The sequence below is a fragment of the Mytilus californianus genome, unplaced genomic scaffold (assembly GCF_021869535.1).
Source record: "Mytilus californianus isolate M0D057914Y unplaced genomic scaffold, xbMytCali1.0.p SCAF_5, whole genome shotgun sequence".
Classification (NCBI taxonomy): domain Eukaryota; kingdom Metazoa; phylum Mollusca; class Bivalvia; order Mytilida; family Mytilidae; genus Mytilus; species Mytilus californianus.
The window spans coordinates 71,384,935-71,411,356 of NW_026262701.1; the positions used below are offsets into that span (position 1 = coordinate 71,384,935).

The window sequence follows — 26,422 nt, forward strand, 5'->3', positions numbered from 1 at the left end:
GCAAGTTAAACTGGTTACACCAAGTTATACTGGTTACACCTAGAAAGTTATATTGGTTACACCTAGAAAGTTATATTGGTTACACCTAGAAAGTTATATTGGTAACACATAGCAAGTTATATTGGTTACACCTAGAAAGTTATATTGGTAACACCTAGAAAGTTATATTGGTAACACCTAGCAAGTTATATTGGTTACACCTAGAAAGTTATATTGGTAACACGTAGCAAGTTATATTGGTTATACCTAGAAAGTTATATTGGTTACACCTAGAAAGTTATATTGGTAACACCTAGCAAGTTATATTGGTTACACCTAGAAAGTTATATTGGTAACACGTAGCAAGTTATATTGGTTACACCTAGAAAGTTATATTGGTTACACCTAGAAAGTTATACTGGTTACACCTAGAAAGTTATATTGGTTACACCTAGCAAGTTATATTGGTTAAACCTAGAAAATTATATTGGTTACAACTAGAAAGTAATACTGGTTACACCTAGAAAGTTATATTGGTTACACCTAGCAAGTTATATTGGTAACACCTAGAAAGTTATATTGGTAACACGTAGCAAGTTATATTGGTTACACCTTGAAAGTTATATTGGTAACACCTAGCAAGTTATATTGGTAACACGTAGCAAGTTATATTGGTTACACCTTGATAGTTATATTGGTAACACCTAGCAAGTTATATTGGTTACACCTAGCAAGTTATATTGGTTACACCTAGAAAGTTATATTGGTAACATGTGGCAAGTTATATTGGTTACACCTAGAAAGTTATATTGGTTACACCTAGAAAGTTATATTGGTTACACCTAGCAAGTTATATTGGTAACACCTAGCAAGTTATATTGGTAACCTAGCAAGTTATATTGGTTACACCTAGAAAGTTATATTGGTTACACCTAGAAAGTTATACTGGTTACACCTAGAAAGTTATATTGGTTACACCTAGAAAGTTATATTGGTTACACCTAGAAAGTAATATTGGTTACACCTAGAAAGTTATATTGGTTACATTATGAGTAAAATTTTAGAAAGGACGTTAAGGGATAATAAACATAACATTTTCCTTGTGTTGCAGTTCAAACCAAGCTTTACCTGAACAGGGAGGTTTGGTCTTTAAAATCATATTCCCTTTTTTTTTGTATGGGAAGTGACTCTTGCAAATGGGAGATATATATATGATAATTATTGGAAGGTGAAGATAAGTTGCAGATAATTGCAAAATAAGTGTTTGGCTATAGACAGAAGACTTAATTTTTTATTTTCTCTCAGAAATACTTTTTAAAATATTAATTATCTCAGGAAAACTGTAAAATCACAAGAACAGAACGAAAATGGAGTGAAATTACAAGACTTAAATAAGGAAGAAAAGTCCAATAGCAATCCTGATGAAAGTCAGGAAAAGAAAAAGAATGAACCAGTCAGTATAAATAAGGAAGTTAATGAAAAGGATGAAGTGAAAAAAAATGGCAGTGCAACATCAAATTTGTCTTCTGAACCCAAAGTTAAGTTATCAGAGAAACCTCTTGATGACAAACAAGAGAAAGAAAAATCTGAACAGAAAAAAGAATCTGCTAATTCAAAGCAAGAAGAACTAACTCAAAAAGATCAGAAACAGAAAGACAAAACGAAATCAGATCAAACTGAAAAGGGTGTTAAAAGTTCAAATATCCCACCTCAATCAAAAACTACCAATCAGAAGCTAGAAAGCAGCCAACAGCAGGTTGGGATAAACAAGGGACCAGTCATTTCAACAGTAATAAATGGTGGGCCAAAAAATACTTCAGACCAAAAACCAGTTGAACCGAAACAACAAAAACCAGTTGAAACAAAGCAGCAGAAACCAGTTGAACCAAAGCAACAGAAACCAGTTGAACCAAAGCAACAGAAACCAGTTGAACCAAAACAACAGAAACCAGTTGAACCAAAGCAAAAGAATACAGATGAACCAAAGGAAACTGTTGAAGTAAAGAAAAAGACAGTCAAAAAGCAGTTAGACTTCAAGGATGATGAGTAAGCATTCACAGAATGCTGCAAATGTTCACAACTAACTGCATGTGATTGAAGATATGCAAAATGCTGCATTCAAACAGCAGCAACTCATTATATATAAACACCCTGGTGTTCCTTGTTGGAGATGCATTTTTTTATTAAGCATCCATGTTAATGGTGGAGGAAACAGTTTTTGCCTGAATGAGGGAACGAGTAACTGCATGTGACTGACAAGAGATTGAGAGTACTGAAATCTAAACAACAGCTTCTTATTTTTATTGTCCTTGTACCTTGTTGAGTTATGTTTCTTTGAAGCATTCCTATGAATGGTGGCGGAAATTAACAAATTTTACAGAATTTGCCAAATATTTACTACTCACTGCATGAAATTGGAAAAAAAATATAAAAAAAGTTATAGATTCTAAGAAAAAGTAATCATGCAAAGCACCTTGTAGACATGTTATCTATTCCTGCTTATGATGGAGGAAAAGATTTATTGACAGAATACTTTTTGTTTATTATCAAATGTATATTGGCATGTAATACCCAGAATAATGCAGTTTTGAGCATGGCTTACAAATGATGTTGAGCTGGTGCATCATGTTATTTTTCTAACATAATAAGGAGTAAAAGCATATTATTAAAGATTATTTTGGTCCCCTGTTCTCTTTGTACAATTGATCAGTTTTTTATTATTCATAATTGATTGACAGATTTTTTTATGAATCAAGTTATATTGATCTTGTGAACCAAGTGAAATTGAGCTTTGAAATTAAGTGAAGTTGATTTAATTGAGAATTGAAATGGGGAATGTGTCAAAGAAACAACAACCTGACCAAAGAGCAGAAAACAGCCTAAGGTCACCAATGGGTCTTCAATGCAGTGAGAAAATCTTGCACCCGGAGGTGGGCCATGATATACTCAAGGGGGATGAAAGTTGGGCTAACAAACATACAAACTAACATATGATCCCTCTTACTACGGGAGCATGATACCCTCAGGGACTGATAGTTCCAACCCAGTGGTTGTAAAAAACAGATAAATTGATTAACATGCATTCATGTGTTTCTTGAATATTCATCAGGTATGCTCATGACTGAAAGTTCATAAAGCAAAAAGCTGCAACTCAATGATTTTTGCCACATTTGCATTTTAAAATTTTGTTTGTTGTGTAGTCAGTGCTGTTAAAAGCCTACAATTAAAAAAAAATGTGTATCTCTTTGTTTTTAAAAACAAAGTCAGTGAACTTTTGTATATGTAATTTTTTATGTTTAATCTTTTCTGATGACTTTGAAATTGAAAAAATCACTCTGCCTTTACCAGACCTGCCACCTTTCCTGATTTATGGGGGATTTCCCCCATGGGAAGTGTTGGTCAGACTTTAAATTTTCCATAGAATAGACCAAATACCTAAAAAAACGATTTCAAGGGTCAAAAGTGGCATTTAGGCACATACGTACTTATTCAAAACCAAAATAAAAGTAAATTAGATTAAAACACTTATGAAATTGACATGTTTAAGAGATGCATTATATGGCAAGCTGTTTTACTATTTATTCTAACTTCAAGATATCTTATAAACTTTTTAAGATATCTCATATAGTTCATAAGATATCTCATAATCTCATATAGTTTATAAGATATGTTATAGAGTTAATAAGATATCTCATATAATTTATAATATATCTCATATAATTTATAAGATATCTCATATTATTTATAAGATATCTCATATTATTTATAAGATATCTCATATAATTTTCTTTATGCAATATATTATAAATCATATGAGATATCTTATATGAAAAATATTTATAAGATATCTTATAAGCTATATTATATACTTTATGAGATATCTTGTATATTATATGAGATATCTTATACAATATATAAGATATCTTATATAATCTAGTTTCTATAAGATATCTTATAAACTTTATAAGATATCTTATATACTTTATAATATATCTAATAAAGAAAATTATATGAAATATCTTATAAATGATATAAGATATCTCATATCTATATGAGATATCTTATAAATTATATGAGATATCTTATATAGTATATGAGATATCTAAAATTAATTATAAGATATCTCATATAGTCTTATAAAGTAAATAAGATATGTTTAAAGTTTATGAAATATTTTATGAAAACTAGATTATATAAGATATCTTATATATTATATCAGATATCTTTAAGATATAATAAATAGTAAAAAAGCTTACCATAGCATTAGGTCATCTTGTGCTTAAAATCATCCATGGAGATTTTGAGCTGTTGGCAAGTATGTGATTGCTTTAGTTGTAAATGCATTTATGTTGTCTGTAATACAAAATTTATTGAGTTTTAAGTGCTCAACTGATTTATTATGAAGGGTTTCTACTGATGGAGACCACAGGGAACTGTCTTCAGGACTCACTTTATTTGTTACTGTAATCTACCCATACCATATATACAGTATTTTATCTGTTACAGGGAAAAGAAGGTACCATTACTGGCTGATAACAAAGACACTGAAGGTTCTGATGCTGATCAGGAAATAGGAGAGTAAGTACTGTAAATACAAATATTAGATACTGTAAATGCAGAAATTTTAAGCAATGTTTCTTTTATTGCGAAAACTGCATTGAGATAGGTGTCGTAAAATAAGGCCCCACATTTTGAATTTTGATAGCATAATCAAGGCCATAACTAGGCATATTATTTTAGTGAGGCAGAACTGATAGCCGAGCGGAACGAGCCAAAAAAAATTTTGGCAGGGGGTCTGGGATAGATGGTGTAAAATCCTGCATTCTGGGCATTTACAGAGAGCTTGACATCGTTTTTATTTTTGGACACTTTTTATATATTTTTCATATTTTAAGACATGTACTAACACCAAATTTTTAACAACTTTATCTAAATTTATATGTCAGATAAACATCCAAATATCAATTTGAGTCTGCCGCCAGAACACAGAACAAACATCGACTCAGTAGCAATTGCTATTCAAATTGGAGTTTGCCAATTTTTCTATGGCCGGTTTCGTCAAATCGTTTCAGAATATTTGGTCTGCTGACATCCTTATCGCGATGAACATGGAGCATGGCAAGACTCCACAGTTTCTTGCCACTCATGCATGCTCTTTCCCAAGTTTTCCGTCGTCTCAGGGCAGAAAAAGAACGTTCACAGCAAACACTCGTCACTGATATTTTAGATCGAGAGTCGAATAATGAGGGGGGTAGGAGGGGGTCAGATCCCGAAATCCCATATTAAAAGACACGAAATTCCGTAGTCCCGAATTAGAAAACACGAAATACCTTTTAAAAGGTCCTACTGTCCCTCAATAATGTCAAAATTGGATTACGGGATGTTCTTAAAAATTTTAAGGTAAAAGAAACATGGATAAAAACTAATCCATGCAGGTTTCATATTATTTATAGTTTGTTTATCTGTAAAGAGAACGAATAAAGTTGGGGAAATGAATACGCAGACAGGAATGCTCCCGTGCGGGTGCCCCAGTACTTGATTTGTCAGTCTATTTATAGTTTTTGGATTAGTTCCATTGAAAATACATTCAATACTCGAACTCTTAACACCTGTTGTAATCATAAACAACATCAGTTAGTTTACTAGAACTATTCCTTCCTCACCTTCAGTATCGCTTTTCCTTTTTCTGCAAGAGCCTGTTTTTAAACCAGAGATCGGATCCATGATGATTACCGTTACTAGGTTAATGTAATCGAGAAACCCGGTGAAATGCTGAGTTATATCTGGGAAGAACAATTTAAAAGGAACGATGTGACTCAAGTTATAGAAGAAATTAAGGTTGAGACAGAAAAAACAAATGACTATATTTCGTTTTTAATTACCATAAACAAATACACCAAAAAAAAAATTCAGTGTCGAAATTTTAGTGAGGCAATTGCCTCACTTGCCTCAATGGTAGTTACGGCCTTGATGATTTGTACACAGCAATTCCTGGAATCACTATAATTAATCTTGCATTTGTCTCAACTCTCTAACAATTGCAATAATAAATGCACACAATAATTTCTGAATTTACAGAAGCTGAGATTAAAAGTCCTAAATCTAGCATCCATTTATGTTTGTAATCAGTTGTCTGGCATATTTAACATTTATTACATTACAAGGCTTTTCTGAACTTGTGTTTTCAACAGGAAAAGTCATATGGTTTTTTTTAATGAAAGCCATGGCAATGACATAGTTTGCTGTAATTGTATAAATACATTTGACTTTGTAAAGAAAACTTTACTTTATGTAGTCTAAGTGAAATGATTGTTTATAATTTACAGTAAATTTTGTGATCTTTTTACAAATCAATTGCATGTATGGTTTCTGAACGGCAACTGAAAGTTAAGACCCTTGTTTACTAATAAAGTTCTTGGATAGTTTGGAAAAATTTATATGAAGAACAGCAATAAATAAGTTGTTCAATATTTATGTATCAACACTTCTCCATTTAAAAAATAAAATCTGTTTCCCCTTGTGATGTCTTAAGCTTTGATTATCACTATAAACAGAAAACCAGTTTTCTCCAGATAACATTTTGTTCATTAAGGAAAAAGCTTGCATGATGACAGTACCTTTTCCAACATTGAACTGAAGGTTGATTGGTCATTATGCTGCACTTATGATAGTAGGGGGTATTATGTTTTTTTGAGTTTGTGTGTTTCAATTATTTGTCCGTATCAGGTTAAACTTTTGGTTTAAACAAGGAATTATTTGAATCTGGAATAATTTTGAATTCTGGAAAATTGATAAGAAATGTATGATGAAAACTAACCCAACTAAATAGGGTTAGTCATGCACTCATGGCTAAGGTTAATTTTACTTTCACTGATATTTCAGTATGAACTAACTAAACTCAAATCGTACTTTCTTGTTTATTTGACCTGTTGATACTAATTGTATTGCTTTTTTGTTTATTTAATGTTATTCAGGGTTATATCTGGTCTATATACCAGCTTTGATAAGTGTTTGGTACAAAATGTATAACTATAAATTTTCACTTCGTACTATGAACATCAAAATTATTTATTTTGTAAAAATATTTCCTTTCTCTATTGGTACTGTACACGTATACCTAACAACTAAATTATTTTCATTTACCTGTGTTTAAAGTTATTGCAAATGGCTGATATTTTTGTTCGAGCATATTGTTTTTCTTTAATTGTTTAACATTTCTTACCGATATAACATGTTACTTTTATTATTCTTCCCTTAGTTTATTTATTTTGTATTTACATTGTGTCATAGGTCAAATTTATTTGTTCAGTGTATTTTTAATGGTGTTAATATGTCCTTTGATTGAGTTAAGCTATTTCAGTTGATATTTTATAGTGTGTCTTTCTATGTTGTGATGTTACACTATTGTTTCAGAAAAAGGGTGAAGGTTTGGTACCATTAAAACGTTTAAACCCGCTGCATTTGTTTGCACCTGTCCTAAGTCAGGAATCTGATGTTCAGTAGTTGTCGTTTGTTGATGTGGTTCATAAGTGTTTCTCGTTTCTCGTTTTTTATATAGATTAGACCGTTGGTTTTCCCGTTTGAATGGTTTTACACTAGTAATTTTTTTGGGCCCTTTATAGCTTACTGTTCGGTGTGAGCCAAGGCTCCGTGTTGAAGACCGTACTGTGACCTATAATGGTTTACTTTTATAAATTTTGACTTGGATGGAGAGTTGTCTCATTGGCACTCATACCACATCTTCTTATATCTATTAACCCTATTTAGTTGGGTTAGTTTTTGTCATACATTTTTTAGCAATTTTCCAGAATTAAAAATCGTTCCAGATTTAAATAATTCCTTGTTTTTAAATAGTTGACCATGAAGTTGGAGTCACATCTTAGGGGTCACATCTTAGGGGTCACATCTTAGTACAAATGTTCATTATGATATGGACTTCTTTTAAATATATGCCAAAGTATGGTTTGGTCCAGTTTTTCCTGTTAATAGACATGGAAATACTATTATACAACTGTGCATGTTGTCCTATAGACACAAATTCTTGTTTTAAATTTCAAATGATTATTTTCATATTCATTCTCTTTGTATAATGGATTGACAACACAATATATAAAAATACCAATTATTTATACAATTTAAAAAAAAACAAACCTTTTTTATTGTACAAATGTATTGAAAATACACCTATAAAAATCTTCCAACTACACTATTTATAATATTAAACATGTTTTTTTTTTAACCAGAACTGCACCAAGTGATGAGAAAGAACCAGAAGATAAAGAAGAAAAACCTATTACACCAGTAAAAGAGGTAAATAAATCTTAAACATCAAATAATGCATTAGGGGGGGTCTCATTGGGGGGTTCTGATCCCCGTATCCCGCTTACACTATGTACGTAAGCAATTTTCTCATTTTTTTGTAATTTCCTGTGTCCCGCTAGACTTCATTTCCTGTTTTCACGGCACAATAATTTGACTTTCACGTTTCACGCTTACAAAAAATCGGCAATCCCGCGTCACGCTTAGACCCCAATGGGACCCACAATAGGGTTTCAAACTTCTCGCATTTAGTGAAAATCAGCAAAAACTGCCAAAATAATTTGAGATCTTGTCATTAATATTAGATATGAGCCAAGTATTTAGAAAGATTTTTTGCTAAAAGAGATATTTTAGAAATACATATATGTTAATGTTGATGTAAAAAAAATCCTTAAGGGTAAGGCCTTGCTGATATTTATGTTTTCTAAAGTGTATGTCTGGAATAGTCATTTTTGGTCAAAAATGTCATTTACAACATTTTGATAACATAGGGACATCTGACCTATCTGCATTAAAGTGTATAGATTATACAAACTTGTTTATTTATCAATAGAATTAAGATACTTTTGAATGGCTTGATAAATCTTACTATTTTTGCAATCTCAGTGGCCAAATAATGGCTCTTATCATAATTCCTCCTTTCGTATGTCAAACAAACCACACCAACCACTGACACTCCTCTGGGAATATAGGTGTACAAACAAAGACTCACTCACATCCAACTCCTCTAAGAAAATAAATGTACAAACAAAGACTCACATCCAACTCCCCTGATAAAAAAATGTACAAACAAAGTCTCACATCCAACTCCCATGAGAAAATAAATGTACAAAGACTCACATCCAACTCCCCTGAGAAAATAAATGTACAAACAAAGACTCACATCCAACTCCCCTGAGAAAATAAATGTACAAATAAAGACTCACATCCAACTCCCATGAGAAAATAAATGTACAAAGACTCACATCCAACTCCCCTGAGAAAATAAATGTACAAACAAAGACTCACATCCAACTCCCTTGAGAAAATAAATGTACAAACAAAGACTCACATCCAACTCCCCTGAGAAAATAAATGTACAAACAAAGACTCACATCCAACTCCCCTGAGACCCTCATCCAGACACACATATATTATTAAAAATAAAGCACACAATAAAATCTGCACAGTCCAGCTACCAACAGGATAACCACTAAATTGAACAAGGAAATAAAAGACAAAATATAGATAAAGGCAACAGTAGTATACCGCTATTCAAAATTCATAAATCGAATGAGAAAAAAACAAATCTGGGTTACAAACTAAAACTGAGGGAAACACATCAAATATAAGAGGAGAACAACGACACAACAGAAACACAACACAAAAATGCAACACACACAGAAACGAACTATAATATAATAATGGCTATTTTCCTGACTTGGTACGGGACATTTTAAGAAAAAATGGTGGGTTGAACCTGGTTTTGTGGCTAGCCAAACCTCACACTTTTATGGCAATGTTAAATATAACACTAAAATGACACCATTACATGACATGAATACAATACAACATTACGGACAGAGAATTACGCAAATAAACAATACAATATAGTGCATTTGGACAACGAAACAACAGCAACACTGAAGTGAACAAACAACAAACGACAATGCAACACACACAGAAACAAAATAAACGATAACAATTGCCATTTTCCTGACTTAGTACAGGACATTAAAAAATGGTGGGTTGAACCTGGTTTTGTGGCTAGCCAAACCTCCCGCTTTTATGGCAATGTTAAATATAACATTAAAATGACAAGATTACATGACAGGACTACAATACAAATAAATGGGAGAACATACAGTACAGAGACACACACAAATAATAGCTATCAAAAGGTACCAGGCTTATAATTTAATACGCCAGACGCGCGTTTCGTCTACATAAGACCCATCAGTGACGCTCAGATCAAAAAAGTTTGAAAGCCAAAACAAGTACAAAGTTGAAGAGTATTGAGGACCAAAAGTTCCAAAAAGTAAACATTGTTCAAAGGTGAATATCTAAGAGTATACAGTTTGTGTTAATAATATTCTAGTTATAGTAAATAAAATTGAGAATGGAAATGGGGAATGTGTCAAAGAGACAACAACCCGACCCTAGAGCAGACAACAGCCGAAGGCCACCAATGGGTCTTCAATGCATCGAGAAACTCCCGCACTCGGAGGCGTCCTTCAGCTGGCCCCTAAACAAATATGTATACTAGTTCAGTGATAATGGACGTCATACAGTACATTCAAGATATTTAACAAAGACTGAGATGGCCAAAAATAAGAATGAATGCTGAAGAACTTTGAAATGATTAGACTAAGGTTGTTCAATTTAAACTCCACCAATGGCCTCACTATGAGGAAAAAAATGTCTCTTTTCAGAACATTGTGATAAATACATGTACGATGTTTTTGAGGCTACAAGTTGCGATTAACTGGAAATAACATGAATATGATGAAACTTCGTAGTATATTGCAATGGCATAATTATTATCATTCTTGGATTTCTATTGTCTTCTCTCAAAAGTTTCTGAAAGATTTTACTGCTAAAATTTATTTTGAATTTTGTGAATACCTAATTGTGAATTTCAGGTTGAGGAGGCAGAAGAGGCCAAACCAGAGGACCAAGATAAACCAGCCTCACCTAAAGAAGAAACAAAGGAAGTAACAGACGGAGGCAAAGAATAATGAAAAGAAATGGAATTGATTATTTACTTTTACAATTTCCATATAAACATTTTAATACAAAAATGATGTGTGTGATTAAGGAGAGAACACTGAAATTTAGATACAGAAAGATAAAAAACAATATACATGTTACATGAAGTGTACGCCTGATGAGGTGTTTGTATTTTCATTAGATTTTAATACAATAATTGTATTGTATTGTATTTTCAAACATTGTTGGTGTATTTGATACAATTTTAATGAATAGTGTTGTTAAAATTACTTAACTTCCTAAGAAAAATAAATTTTCAATTTTCTTGCCTTATTTGAACTTTGAATTTTATCATTCCAAATTATATTACTTGTTGCAGGATTAGGCATTTTTTTTAAATGATAGATATTTATTTTTTAAATCTAATGGATTTTTCAATTGCGAACACTGAAATTAGAATTATAGCATTTAAAACTAAACTTTATTATAAAAATATAAAAAGAGAAGGGATGATTTTTTTTATTTTCCAGTTGCATGCCACTCTTTTTTTTTTTTGGAAGAATGCAAATATTTTTTTATTGAATGAATTTTTTAAACATATCTGCATTTGAGCACGAAAATTTGAGAGGTGATGAAAGGTTAAGGAGCATATAGAAATAGGGAAACACTCCATGTTTCAAAAGAAACAGCTGTTGAGATAGACTTCCACTTGCAGTTATTTATTATTAGCTTGAATTTAGCACCATAAAAACTGTTTTGTTCATAGGATTTTTAACATAATGCAGGTTTGAATACAGGTAGTTTTATTACTGATATTAATTTTAAAAACTGTAATTATATGTTCAATTATAACTTAGTTAAACTTGTATATTTTTTTTTAGATTTACCAAAAATAGTTATTAAGTTAGTAGTAATATTTCGTTATTAGGTCAAATTTTGTGTATATATTTGTTTATATTTTTTTAACCTCAGGATCTAAACTATTCAATTCAATATTCAGGTGTTTGCCATTTCACATGTTTCTGTTAGGATAGTCGTCTAGAACTGTAAATACTCGCTGAGATATTTTAAAGATTTATTTGTACAGTTCAACAAGTGCTGAAAGTTTCCGTAATACCGGTACTCTTTTATTTGTTATTGATTTTTAAAAATTATATAGTAGAAATTTTAACCAAAGAAAAATGTAATTTTATGCAAAAATTAGAAAACTATACATAAAATAACATTCCAAACAATGAAAAACATTTGAAAGTTGTCTTCTTTAATGAAATTACAAAGGGATTATGATACATAGCCTCCTTTAGTCCCAAAGAAATAAGGAGAGAATTTCAATTATCTCCCCTTGAAATTATCTCCCCTTGGTTTCCTTATTAAGGAAGATAACTTGCTATGTATCTCATGCCAATTTTGGATTGAAAAGTTTGTTAGTTCTGAGAAACCTCTGTTTATTTTGAAACCATTTATTTGAATCTTATTAGTTTATTATAATAACATGATATATACATATGTTTTGAATGAATAACTTAAATATAGTACATTTAAACAATTTTTCCTTTAAAATCAGCTATTGAAATTTCATCTGACATTGTTTCCATTATAACAAAAACCCTTCTTCTTATATAAATATTTGTGCAATTGATAAAATCTATTTAGCTGGTTAAAGTCAAATTGTTCTGGTGAAGCAAATTAGATTTTGTCTGCTAACAATTTTACATCGCTTCTGTAATGATGTGAATAAATTTTATCAGTTACAAGTAAAAATAGATATACATGTAGTTTGATGATATTCACATCAAAGAATTTTCTCAAAATAATTTTCAGTCAGTTAAATAACTAGCATGTAGGATTTGTTGTAATATTAGGGACCAAGTTCCTGTGTTGTAAGTTAAGGCTTATATGTCGAACGATGTTGTCCAGTTTTGATATATGTGTAATATGCACATTATTTAATACTAATACTACATCATTAAATTATAAAATCATCTCATGTATTATCAGTTAGACTCATGCTCATAACGTTAAGTTTCTTTTTTGTAAATGGTATGATTGTAGTTGATACATTTGATGTATATTTCTGTTGTCATGAATGTTAAAAGATAAAAAGTTCTTTTATTCGGGCATTGATATTACTTGCTTTATGACATCTAAATTCTTTCTGTATCTGTTTTCACAAAAAATCTTGCGAGGAAAAGTTATGATCAAATCAGTATAGTTGGCATTAGGTTTTTTTTGGCGTGAAATAAGCTACAGAAAGTTATGTATATGGATTTATTTAAATATATTATATATCATCTTTCATCAGGTCAAAATTAATTGCTGTATCTCTGAGAATTGCTTCTTAAAAAGGATGAAATTCATTCAACTAATATACGGTATTGTTTGGATAAGAAAAATTATATATCATCTATAAAAATATTTTAATATAAAAATCATTGTAATTTGCACCATGAAAGGGCAAAAGTTGTTGATTTAAATATTAAATATCGTTACACTCTTGATATTGTAAAATAAAATTCATAAAATATTTATAGATATTGTTAGTATCCTGTAATATTGAATGGTTTTAAAAGCAGGGTAATTAATTGATAGTTGCTGACCACTGACCAGTGTCCATCATTAATCAAGCATTAACAGTTTTAGTTACTTTTATAGCATTGTTTATTACTTTATATACATTTATACCTCATATTCAAAACATATTATATTACAAGTCACACCCTAGTTATCAATAAAATTAGTAAATGGCATAAGAGAAAATAAAGGCTTGGTTTTAATCTCAGACTAACTACGAGCATGCCATGAACATCATTCTCTAACTGTTAACCAAATAATTTTCAGAAATGATTTATTTTTTCAGGAATTTCTTGAGTAGAAAAATTATGTGAATATAAATCATAGCTAATATGTAAAATTTGGATCTCTCCTCATATAGTTACATGCAGAAATTTTTCAAATTGTGAATATAAATCACTGCAAGTAGGCTTGAAAGCCCTAAATGCAAAATAAAGTATCTAGGAAAATAAGATGGATTACAGAATATTAAGAGGCCAGTAAATTATGATATATATGATTGTATTGTTCACTCTGGAAAAGTCATTTTGAAAACATGAAAGTATCATACTGTTCAGCAGAGTGTTATGTGTAGATGGGAATATTGACCAGTATAGACTAGATATGTAATAGCTATGAGTTTAGAAAGGATTTTTTGTCAAGAATCAGTAGGCTTATTCATAAGGTAGATAATTATAGTCTGATTTGTTATAGTAAAATGCAGAACAACCTTTAAAAACTATAGATTTTGCTAAATAGTAATCCATGTTGTTTAAATAAAAAATTCTAGAGTTGACCAAATCAAGAATTAATGAAAGATTTTATTGATAACTAAATGTGACTGTTTATTTATGCTTTTGTAATATACTCATGCACTTATTGATAAAGTTTTTTTCTTCATGTATATATGTTAAATGTTAATTACAAAAGCTTTGAATATTAGCAAATGTAATATTATTGAAAGCTTTCTGAAATTTTAGGTTTATACTGATTTTTTATTAGGACAATGTTCATAAGTTAATATCCAATTTTAGCCATAATCTTGATCTCCAACAAGGGTCAAGAACTTTCTCACCAATTGCTTTTATATATATATATATATATATAAAATAGGCCTTCAATTCTTTAGCAGTATGAAATGATACCTTTATCAATGATAAGGTGTTTTTTCTTCTTTGTCAACTAAATGACTGTAGATTCAATAATTTTTGTGAATACCAGTTTGCATTGTTTGAGATAACCTTTATTTTGTGGGTATTTAACATCATAGTCATACTTTGTCGCTATCAAAAAATAATTTAAAACAATAAGTAAATTCATTGTTTATATGAACTCACAATTCCCACAATGAAAATAGGTACCGTATTCAATAGAATGATTACTCCACTGTCAGTATAGAGAAGATTCAAGGGAACAAGACTCATATATTTACACAGTATTTGCCATGTCGAAAAAGGAATTGAAGAAAAAAAGAATAACTATATTCATAAAAGTTTTTGAAAAGGAATAAAAATGCAGTTTTCAAAATTCTATTGAATGAAATGTAGATTCCTAAAATCAGAGATATCAAGTTGTGAGTTTCTTCCACACAATTGTGCCATAGTTTTTTAACAACACAATTTTGTAAATTTTATGGTAGAGAGTTTTTGTTGTTATTTGTATTTACCTTATGGTAACTTTTTTTCCAGTAGACTAAACCATATGAAAATTCAACACAATAATCCTTCATACAGAATTCAAATTCACAAAAATGATTTTGCTTCCATCCCACACGATTGTTTATTTATTTTACAAATAAATAAATAAATAGAAAGTTAGCATGAGAATTAATTTGTCTGTAATATGGTAAAGTGTTTCAATGATAAAAGGAATTCGTATGTCAACCATGAAATTTCATCATTATAAATAATGGGCAATTTTCCACTGTTTTTTTTTCACTGAACTGATTATGTGTTGAATTTTGGATGTTTATTTTTAGACTCTTATATTATTAAACGAAAAAGTAATTTTCTTTTTATTATGACAATCTGTACTTAGGTTACTCAAAATTCAGGGGAGATAATTACCTGATTTTAATAGAATATCATAAATAGCAAAATTTCTTAAAACTTTGGTTTGATTTTGTTAGCTACATCCTCTTTTTATCACTGAATTATCTCCCCTGAAAACTCTGCTCAAACTTTTGAATATGCATATTTACCTGTATATAGGTAAGTTAATATATTACATAAAAAATATTTGACACAATTCAACTTTTAATAACAAAAATACAGTATTAATCATTGGTTGCTGTTTCAGCTTGCTATATGTTATATAATAAACCATTTGTTGGCTTTGTGATGATACAATATTGGTTGTGACAAATTTTTTTGTAGATAGTCCCTTCCTACCCTTAAATTCAGTATGTTGCTATAATTTCGTGGTAAAACCCAAAAAATTCATATGTTTCATACAAAACCACATTTTAAAATATTATCCCCAAAACTTTCATCAGATTTTGATGAAATTTTTACCAATCAATGTATAAATATATGTAACTTTAGTGTTGTATTTAGTATTTATTTAATATCTAGTAGAAATAAGAAATCAAAACTTATTTTTTAACATTCAAATATAACTGATGATAATTTGAATAACCAACAAAATAATTGAAACAAATATATACAGAGCAAATATTAAAAAAACAACCTGGCAAAGAGATAAAATACAATGATAAATGTAAGACATTTTGGATTCATTAATTTTCATGGGAGACAACTTTTGTGGTTTAATAAAATACTTGAATAATAACACCAAATAAAAATGCATTTGTTGAATACTTGAATTAGTGGTTTACATCTATCCACAAATCCACAAAAACTATATACCATAAATAATAATGAATTCACAGTACAAACTAAGTCATTTTATGAGTACAAATTTTATTGAGGTCCTCATCGGGGTCCTGTTAATTACATAATCTCAAATATTTGCAAAGTAATCATATAAATATTCTTCTTTACCTAGATTGAGGTAAAACCTGGTTCTTAAAAAAATCTTGTCATGCTTTTTGATGAGATAATGATAAAATGTTTTGTGATTTAATCATATAATCTTAATTTAACATGCTTGGGTCGAATCATGAAGTTAAAAAGAGTCAAGCAGATTCTAAATTTTAGAATAGTTGCTTTAATAATGCTTTTGAAAAATGCTTTAACAGTGTTTTTGAATAATTGAATAAATAGTGCTTTTGAATAATTGAATAAATAGTGCTTTTGCATAATTGAATAAATAGTGCTTTTGAATAATTAGATAAGTAGTGCTTTTGAACAACAACCTTTCAATAGTGCTTTGAATAAATGTTCTTAATAGTGTTTTAAAATAATTGCTTTTAATAGTGTTTTTCAATAAAAGCTTTTAATAAGTGATTTTCAATGATTAATTGTGCTAACTTGTAAATTACAGTTACAAAAAAAAAAATAATTAAAAGTTTACAATATGGTCTAGAAAATATTGTGGTTTTGTATGAAATTAAATGGGAATCTGGTTTTAGTACCAAATTATAGCTACATACTGTCCCGTTATAATTCAGTTAAAACATTCCATGTTTATGGTAGAATGACCACAGGTTTAAATAAATTTTTCCCACTTCCCCTTTTTTCTTGGGTTCTTACTACAGCTTACAGCTACCATAAAAAATAACCGTGAATAAGCTTTACTAGGAGAAATTTTACAAATGCTCATCTGGAAATTGTCTGGATTAAAAAATACAGTATATTGTAGATATTGTAAGTGGTTTTATAAAACAGTTGGAAATGGAAAACTGACTATGTGAGAAAAATAAGTCAATTATCTACCTTTGATTAAGCTATATAAGGGATATGTAAAATAGTCTTCACAGGAACCAAAGGGAGATAATTTAAGTTGACTCCCTTAGTTAACTTATTCAAGGGACATAATTGACTCATCTTTCATTAGGTACTTCATTTCATTTCAATTTCTCAGAAGCATAAAATGCCCATTATATTTTGTTAGGGTTGGCACCCAGAAAATTTATATATAGATTAGTGGTGCTTTTGTGCATACAGTAGCTTTGTATTATTTCTATTTTATGAATCACATTTTTGTAAGTGTTGTGTGTAATAAAAAACTATTTTAAAACTTCATTGTTCTCAATTATGCTCTAATAGTTATGTCTCTTTGTTAATACATTGTTCTTGCTAGGGAAAGAGTTAAGTGTTTTAAAAATGTTGTGGATCACGATTGCAAAATGTGAACCTATTTTAAAATGCTTGAAAGTTTTGTTCACACTCTCCAATTTCTCATAGAGAGAAGACCAATACCAAAGGGACATTCAAACTCATAAGTCAAAGAAACAAGAGTGCACACGCTGAAATGTCTCGCCTGCTTTACTACCATTGATGTTATGTTGATAGTCCTATCCTGCAATCAGCTAACTATTGTACAAATAACAGGTACACAAATAAAATTTTATAAAGTCTCCTGTTACCCCGCTTCCATGTTGAGCAAGCGGTAATGTGGATATTTCTTTTTGCGTACCAGTTCATTTTGGGGTCCTCTTCGCGGTCCGCGTTTAAACTATGTCGATTTCTTTGAAAAATTACAGACAATGATTTAGATTTTAACAACTAAAGTTTCAAGTGTTGGGTGTAAATTTCAGGATAAAAACAATATATGTACATTGTTGGAAAATACAAAATTTATTTGTACTCGCTACGAAACAGGAGAAAAGCTCGGCGAGCCTCGCTTTTCGTCCTGTTTCTAAAGCTCATACAAATAAATTTTATAATGTACATATATTGTATATTTACTACAAGTATCACATTAACTTATCATGATCTAAGAAAATGAGGTCAAGGTCAGATAAACCATGCCAGAAATGGAACAGCTTACAATCATTCCATACATTGAATACAGTTGACCTATTGCTTATAGTATACAAGAAACAGACTAAACCATGAAAACTTTATATTGACCAATGAACCATGAATATGAGGTCAAGGTCAGATAAACCCTGCCAGACAGACATATACACTTTTACAATCACTTCATGGATCAAATATAGTTGACGTATCGAATATAGTATCTAAGAAACAAACTTAACCACAAAATCTTATCTTTGACTAATAAACCATGAAAATGAGGTCAAGGTCAGATGATACCTGCCAGACAGACATATAAACATTAATAACAATCATTTCAGACACCAAACATAGTTGACCTATTGCTTATAGTTTAAGAAATACAGATCAAAACACAAAAACTTAACATTGAACAATGAATCGTGAAAATGAGGTCAAGGTCAAATAAAACCTGCCAGATTGACATGTACATCATAAAATATTTCCATACACCAAAAATAGTAGACCTTAGTCAATTGCTTATAGTATCTGAGATATGGACTTGACCACAAAAACTTAACCTTGTTCACTGATCCATGAAATGAGGTTGAGGTCAAGTGAAAACTATCTGACAGCCATGAGGACTGTGCAAAGTATGCACATACCAAATATATTTATCCTATTACTCATAACAAGAGAGAAATTCATATTACAAAAAATCTTAACTTTTTTTCAAGTAGTCACTGAACCATGAACATGAGGTCAAGGACAAAGGAAATATGACAGACGGAAACTTCATAACATAAGGCATCTATATACAAAGTATGAAGCATCCAGATCTTCTACCTTCTGAAATATTAAGCTTTTAAGTACTTCGTTAATGCCCCTGCTAGATCACTATCCCTATGTCTAGCTTTCTGTGACAAAAGTCGCAGGCTCGACAAAAAAAAAGACAATGTCAAGGCAAAAAAAGAAAAACGACCACAAGACAAACAACAGTACACAAAACATAACATAGAAAATTAAAAACTGAGCAACTCCTACCCTATCAAAAACTGCTGATCTCGGGTGCTTCTGAAGGGTCAGCAGATCTTGCTCCACATGTGGCACCCAACGTGTTGCTCATGTAATAATGCTGTAATAATCAATTACAAATACATCTATTATTTTAAGTTCATTGAGCAAATTACATCTGTGAGATACATGTGTACACATGAATTCAAGGATATCCCCCAGATACAGATAAGTTTGCTTCATTTAGAAATTGACAACGAGGGTCTATTGAGAACCAACAAAACTAAGATGATTTCAATTTTCCCATCATTGTTTGATTGACAGAAATGAAAAATTTGTGTCACAGATGGCCTTGAGTATGTTCCACTTGTCTCAGCCACAATCCTGTCATATTCTTTTATGCATCTTATAGACTTCCATGTAAACCCCCATTTGTGTATGCCTATACTGATTTCATCAACAGAGTGGGGTTCAAAATGAAGTCTTGCCTTGACACCCCCAAAATGCGATCTATCAACAAATGTTTACTTTACCATGAGCAACATGACTGATGCCACTAGTGAAGCAGGAATGTTGAAATCTACCTCCTGACCATTTACTTCAGGACTGTCAGACAACATCTTATAGGAGTTATAGCCCTTAAATGTCAAATTTTATCATTTTTTTTCATTTTTGTCTATTTTTTTAATAAAATGCTCCGCAGGGCGCAGCTTGATACGACCGCAGAGGTCGAACCCTGAACAGTTGGGGCAAGTATGGACACAACATTCAAGCTTGATACAGCTTTGCATTTGGATTGTGATTAAATATTTGACACAGCATAGGTTTCTGACACAGAATGAATGTGGTCTAAGAACTAAAAAATTTTAAATTGGACATTCACCTATTATGGTCCAATATCCAAAATCTAAATACATGGTTAGATTCAGCATATCAAAGAACCCCAAGAATTCAATTTTTGATGAAATCAAACAAAGTTTAATTTTGGACCCTTTTGACCTCAATGTGGACAAAGTTGATAACGCGGCCCAAAAATCTAAATACATGGTTAGATTCAGCATATCAAAGAACCCCATATATTCAATTTTTGTTGAAATCAAACAAAGTTTAATTTTGGACCCCGATTTGGACCAACTTGAAAACTGGGCCCATAATCAAAAATCTAAATACATGTTTAGATTCAGCATATCAAAGAACCCTAAAAATTCAATTTTTGTTAAAATCAAACTAAGTTTAATTTTGGACCCTTTGGACCTTAATGTAGACCAATTTGAAGACGGAACCAAAAATTAAGAATCTAAATACACGGTTAGATTCGGCATATCAAAGAACCCCAAGAATTCAATTTTTGATGAAATCAAACAAAGTTTAATTTTGGACCCTTTTGACCTCAATGTGGACAAAGTTGAAAACGCGGCCCAAAAATCAAAAATCTAAATACATGGTTAGATTCAGCATATCAAAGAACCCCATATATTCAATTTTTGTTGAAATCAAACAAAGTTTAATTTTGGACCCCGATTTGGACCAACTTGAAAACTGGGCCCGTAATCAAAAATCTAAATACATGTTTAGATTCAGCATATCAAAGAACCCTAAGAATTCAATTTTTGTTAAAATCAAACTAAGTTTAATTTTGGACCCTTTGGACCTTAATGTAGACCAATTTGAAAACGGAACCAAAAATTAAGAATCTAAATACATGGTTAGATTCGGCATATCAAAGAACCCCAATAATTCAATTTTTGATGAAATCAAACAAAGTTTAATTTTGGACCCTTTGGACCTCAATTTGGACCAATTAAAAAAACGGGGCCCAAAATCCAAAAACTAAATACACGGTTAGATTCAGCATATTAAAGAAACCCAAGAATTCAAGAATAAAACCCCATTGAAATTGGTCAAGAAATAAGCAATTTATACGAAGTATCTTCTTTTGCACAATACTGTGCAATTAAATATTTCTTGCTATTGCGCAATACTGTACAATTGACAATTTCTTGCTATTGCGCAATATTGTGCTATTGGATATTTCTTGCTATTGCGCAATACTGTGCAATTGAAGATTTCTTGCTATTGCGCAATACTGTGCAATTGAAGATTTCTTGCTATTGTGCAATACTGCGCAATTGAAAATTTCTTGCTATTGCACAATACTTATTATATAATAATTTACACATCCTGTTTGGAGTGTATCTCCTACCATATCATTATTATTTGCTTTTAAATATAAATCAGAAATAACCAACTTAAAATGGAAAATTTTAAAAGAAAAAAAAAATGAAAAAAAAAAAATCCCCCCCCCACAAATATTTTGAACCCCCTTATGATTCATCACCCCCAAACTCAATCCCAGCCTTCCCTTTGTGGAATGGTACCTTGCAGTACAATTTCAGAGAGATCCATACACTTGAACACAAGTTATTGTCTGGAAACTAGAAAAATGTGTTTTTTGGCCCCTTTTTGGCCCCAAATTCCTAAACGTTTAGGGCAATTACCCCCAAACTCAAACCCAGCTTTCCCTTTGTGATATGGAACCTTGTAGTACAATTTCAGAAAGATCCATACACTTACACACAAGTTATTGTCCTGAAACTAGAAAAATGCTTGTTTTTTGCCCCTTTTTGGCCCCTAATTCCTAAAATATTGAGGCAATTACCCCCATCATCAATCCCAGCCTTCCCTTTGTGGTATGGTACCTCGCAGTACAATTTCAGAGAGATCCATACACTTGAACACAAGTTATTGTCTGGAAACTAGAAAAATGCTTATTTTTGGCCCCTTTTTGGCCCCCAATTCCTAAATGTTTCGGCAATTACCCCCAAACTCAATTCCAGCTTTCCCTTTGTGATATGGAACCTTGTAGTACAATTTCAGAAAGATCCATACACTTACACACAAGTTATTGTTATGAAACTAGAAAAATGCTTGTTTTTTGCCCCTTTTTTGGCCCCTAATTCCTAAAATTTTGAGGCAATTACCCCCAAAATCAATCCCAGCATTCCTTTTGTGATATGGAACCTTGTGGTACAATGTCAGAGAGATCCATACTCTAACACACAAGTTATGTCTGGAAGTTACAAAAATGCTTATTTTTGGCCCCTTTTTGGCCCCTAATTCCTTTACTGTTGGTACCATAACCCCCAAAAACAATCCCAACCTTCCTTCTGTGGTATTGAACCTTGTGGTAAAATTTCATAGAGATCCATTCACTTAAACTAAAGTTAGAGTGCGAAAACCAATGTGTCTTCGGACGACGCCGGACGACGCCAGACGACGACGACGACGACGACGACGACGACGACGACGACGACGCCAACGTCATACCAATATACGACCACAAAAATTTTTTTGCGGTCGTATAAAAACTATAATCGATATAGAGAAATTTTTATTAGGAATAGTGATAAGCAGACAAGATCTACAAATAAGTCAACATGGATGAAATCATCAGATGAATCCTTATTGGGGTTATTGCTCTTCAATGATGATTTTTACGAATTTTTTAACTTTTTGCCTTATATCTTTAAAACTATAATAGAAGAAACTTTTTAAAAGCCAAATTGATCAACTAGTCAAGATCAATAAATAAGTCAATATGACCGAAATCGTTAGGTAACTACTGATTGAAGTTATTGTCCTTTAATGACAATTATCCCAATTTTTTGCAGTTTTGCCCATTGTTTTGAAAACTATAATTGATAAATAGAAACTTTATATACCTAAAATGATCATCAAGACAAGATCTACAAATAAGCCATGATTGGTGAACTCTTCAGTCGACTCTTTATTGGAGTTATTTCCCTTAAAAATGTTTTTACCATATTTTGGAGTTTTTGCCTATTATCTTGAAAAGTGTAACTGATACAAATGAAGATAGTAACGTTAAAAAGCAAAAATGATCAGCAGGAGAAGATCTACAGATATGTTAACATGACTGAAATCGTCAGTTACCTCTTTATAGAGTTATTGCCCTTTCATGATGAATTTTACCAAAAAATGGCTTTGTTGAAGATGCACGTGAGCTACACAGATTCTTTAGAGCCTCTTGTTTCACATGCCAAACTTTATAGACTTGGTATATGTAGTGTTTGAAGAAAAAATCTATGAAAACTTATCCTTAAAACAAGTGAGAACAAATCAGGCTGTGGCCATGTAACATATATCAGAAGTCAAATAGTATTGTCTTCTAATGTGCAGATGAAAACCTATACTAATAAACACTAACCTAACACTTGTCATGTGCGAATATTGTCAAAGCCATATTGACATATTGTGAATTCATTATTATTCGTGGGAAACCAATTTTCGTGGATTTTTGGGATATATACTTAATTATTACTAACCACAAATTTAAATGTTCAAAGAAATACAAATTTACTATTGATTTCTATGCAGACTTGGACAAAACCAGGAAATCAAATTATTCACAAAAATATGAATTTTCTTCAATCCACAAAAGTTGATAAATCCACAGCATGTTAGATGCACATGAACCCCTAACAAGAAATCCACACGCCAAATCTGTATGACCTGTCAGGTAAAGTTATTGACGAATAAATATGATTCAGAAACCTTAACCTGACCTTTGAAACATAAAAGTAAGGTCAAAACCATATGACATATTTCAGACGGTCTATCTACTCCTTAGATATAAAAATAAGAAGATATGGTATGATTGCCAATGACAAAACTCTCCACAAGAGACCAAATGACGTAGCTATTAACAACTATAGTTCACTATATGGCATTCATCAACATAAAGCCTGGATTAAATTTTTTAAACATCAATAACTTTGTTAAACATTCATGGAATGTTATGATTCCTGGACATAAAATTCTTTTAAGATAAAAAAAATAGCATTCGAGGAATAAATGTTTTTTTTAAATCCATATTTTACTGATAAATGGAGTTTATTTTTGCAATCAACATTACACTTTTACACTGACAGCAGCAATCACAAAAGTCCAAAGCACTTAATTTCAGCAAAAATCAGCGGAGCAGAACCAAACGTAAACTTGATCTGTAACTCATCATAGTAGACAAACATAATAAAATCAGCTCAACATGTGAAGGCGTTTAGAAAAAAGTCTGTATGACTGTTATTTTCACATAATTTTCAAAGTCCAAAGGCCGTAATTTCGACAAAAATCAGTGGAGCTGAACCAAACGTTTTCTCAATATGTAACTCATCATAGTAGACTATCATACCAAAAATCAGCTTGATGTGTGAAGGCATTTAGAAAAAAAGTCTGTATAACTGTTTGTTGTGGAATGACGGAATTACAGAATGACAGAATGAAGGAATGACAGATAAGGGTTAAACTATATGGCCCAGACTACTTTGTGGTGGGGCCATGAAGAGATAGACACATATTCCCCAATACAAGTTCAAAAAGAAAATGTTTATCTATCATCCAATTAAGAATACAGAATCTTCAGAAGCTTGGTTACCCACTAGAGCATGAAAATTAGGTCATGCTCGGCCGAAAATGAATGGCTGACAAGATCACATCAAAAGCAGCTTCCCTACAAATTTTGATTAGATATTAAGTTATTTGTATTGTAAATGACACTGCAGCTGGAATAGAAATATATCTCCACTGCAATGATCACATTATTGATCTTTAACAGGGGCGGATCAAGTCATTTTTAAAAGGGGGTTTCAACCATATGTCCCGCTTAAAAAGCATTGATCGTCAAAAAAAAAGAGGGGTTCCAACCCTCCCCCTCCTGGATCCGCCACTGTTTCAGAAATTTTAGTCAATCCTTTTCAACTTTGCACTTTATTTGGCTTTTTCACTTTTTCACTTGATTCAAGCATTACTGATGAGTCTTTTGTAGACAAAAACACATGTCTGGCTTGCAAATTTATAAGCATAATATCTTTGATGAATTTAATTAATATAAGTCATGTGTATTAGCTCGCAGTAAATTGTTTGATTGGTAGGTGTTAAATGCTACTTTTCACGCTATTGGCTTTTTTGTGACATTCAGATTTTATTGGTGGAGGAAGCTGGAGAGAACTTCCCACCTTTGGCAGGAAAACTGACAATCCTAGTCAATAAAGATTGCAGTTGAAAGCAACTGCCATGTGGGGAATTCAAATTCAAATCAACCTCAGTGTTGACAGGTCAGTACTACAGTAGTTGAACTACTAAGACCACTCGGCCCTCTAGGTCCCAGCTCACAGTAAAGCACATATGCCTACAACAAAACTTTTGAGTGTTGACATTCCAAACAATTGTGTATGCAACTTTACTTTTTGTTAGTTGATCAGCAGTCTCCAAGTGATAATTTAGTTAAATCTACCTTATTGGTTTATTGTTGAATTTGTTTCTGCTCTGAGTACCGGTATGCATGAAATATTTGCCACTGAACAATTAACCAGACAACCATACAAGTGCACTCTGCAGATTTTTAATTTTAAATGCATGTGAATATTTATTTCACTTTTAAACTTTATTATAGGCAATTTGTATCCATAAGATGGAACTTTTTATGTTAACTACCTCCTGTCAGACTCCCTCGTTGGTAGACAAGGTCCATTTACTCCCCTGTAGTAGTAAGTAGGTTTCAAGTTTTCAACACATGAATAAAACTATTTCAGAAGTTATTTTATTAGCTAAGATTTAAATTAACTTCCACATGAAAAGTAAATCAGGTCAGACAATGAAAGTAAGAGGTGCATTGAACTGACGCTAGATTTGTCAGAAAAATACAGGTACCGGTACATAGGCTGTTTGCAGTAAATAGCATGTTGATAAAAACCACAATTCCAGCAAAAAAATATCAATTCAAATAAACTTCAAGCTTTATGTATATGAACCAATAAGTCAACTTATTTATGTAAGACTGAGGTTGCACATACGATCATGCTTATAATATATGAATAGGTGATTTTGCTGATAATATATGAATAGGTGATTTTGGGTTTACATAAAAACCAAAAAGGTCTTCTTGAGGTCAATCTGTAACCTTGAATAATAGAAAGGTGTTTTTACCAAAATCTTTAACTAGCTCAAAGTAA

The 26,422-nt window shown here is 31.4% G+C and overlaps 1 protein-coding gene across 4 annotated transcripts in view; it reads left to right on the top strand.

Annotated features, from left to right (window-relative positions):
• LOC127702997 (neural cell adhesion molecule 2-like) overlaps nucleotides 1–17,681 on the top strand; it is a 94,134-nt gene extending 76,453 nt beyond the window's left edge. For 3 of the 4 annotated variants that reach the window (XM_052207359.1, XM_052207361.1, XM_052207360.1), the window contains 4 exons: nucleotides 1,315–2,025; nucleotides 4,486–4,557; nucleotides 8,223–8,289; nucleotides 10,920–17,681. In XM_052207359.1, coding sequence (XP_052063319.1) covers nucleotides 1,315–2,025; nucleotides 4,486–4,557; nucleotides 8,223–8,289; nucleotides 10,920–11,015 — 946 coding nt within the window. In that variant the 3' untranslated portion in view covers nucleotides 11,016–17,681. The remainder of the gene's footprint in view (nucleotides 1–1,314; nucleotides 2,026–4,485; nucleotides 4,558–8,222; nucleotides 8,290–10,919) is intronic. The other variant, XM_052207362.1, reaches the window with a different exon arrangement.
• Nucleotides 17,682–26,422: the final 8,741 nt, after the last annotated feature.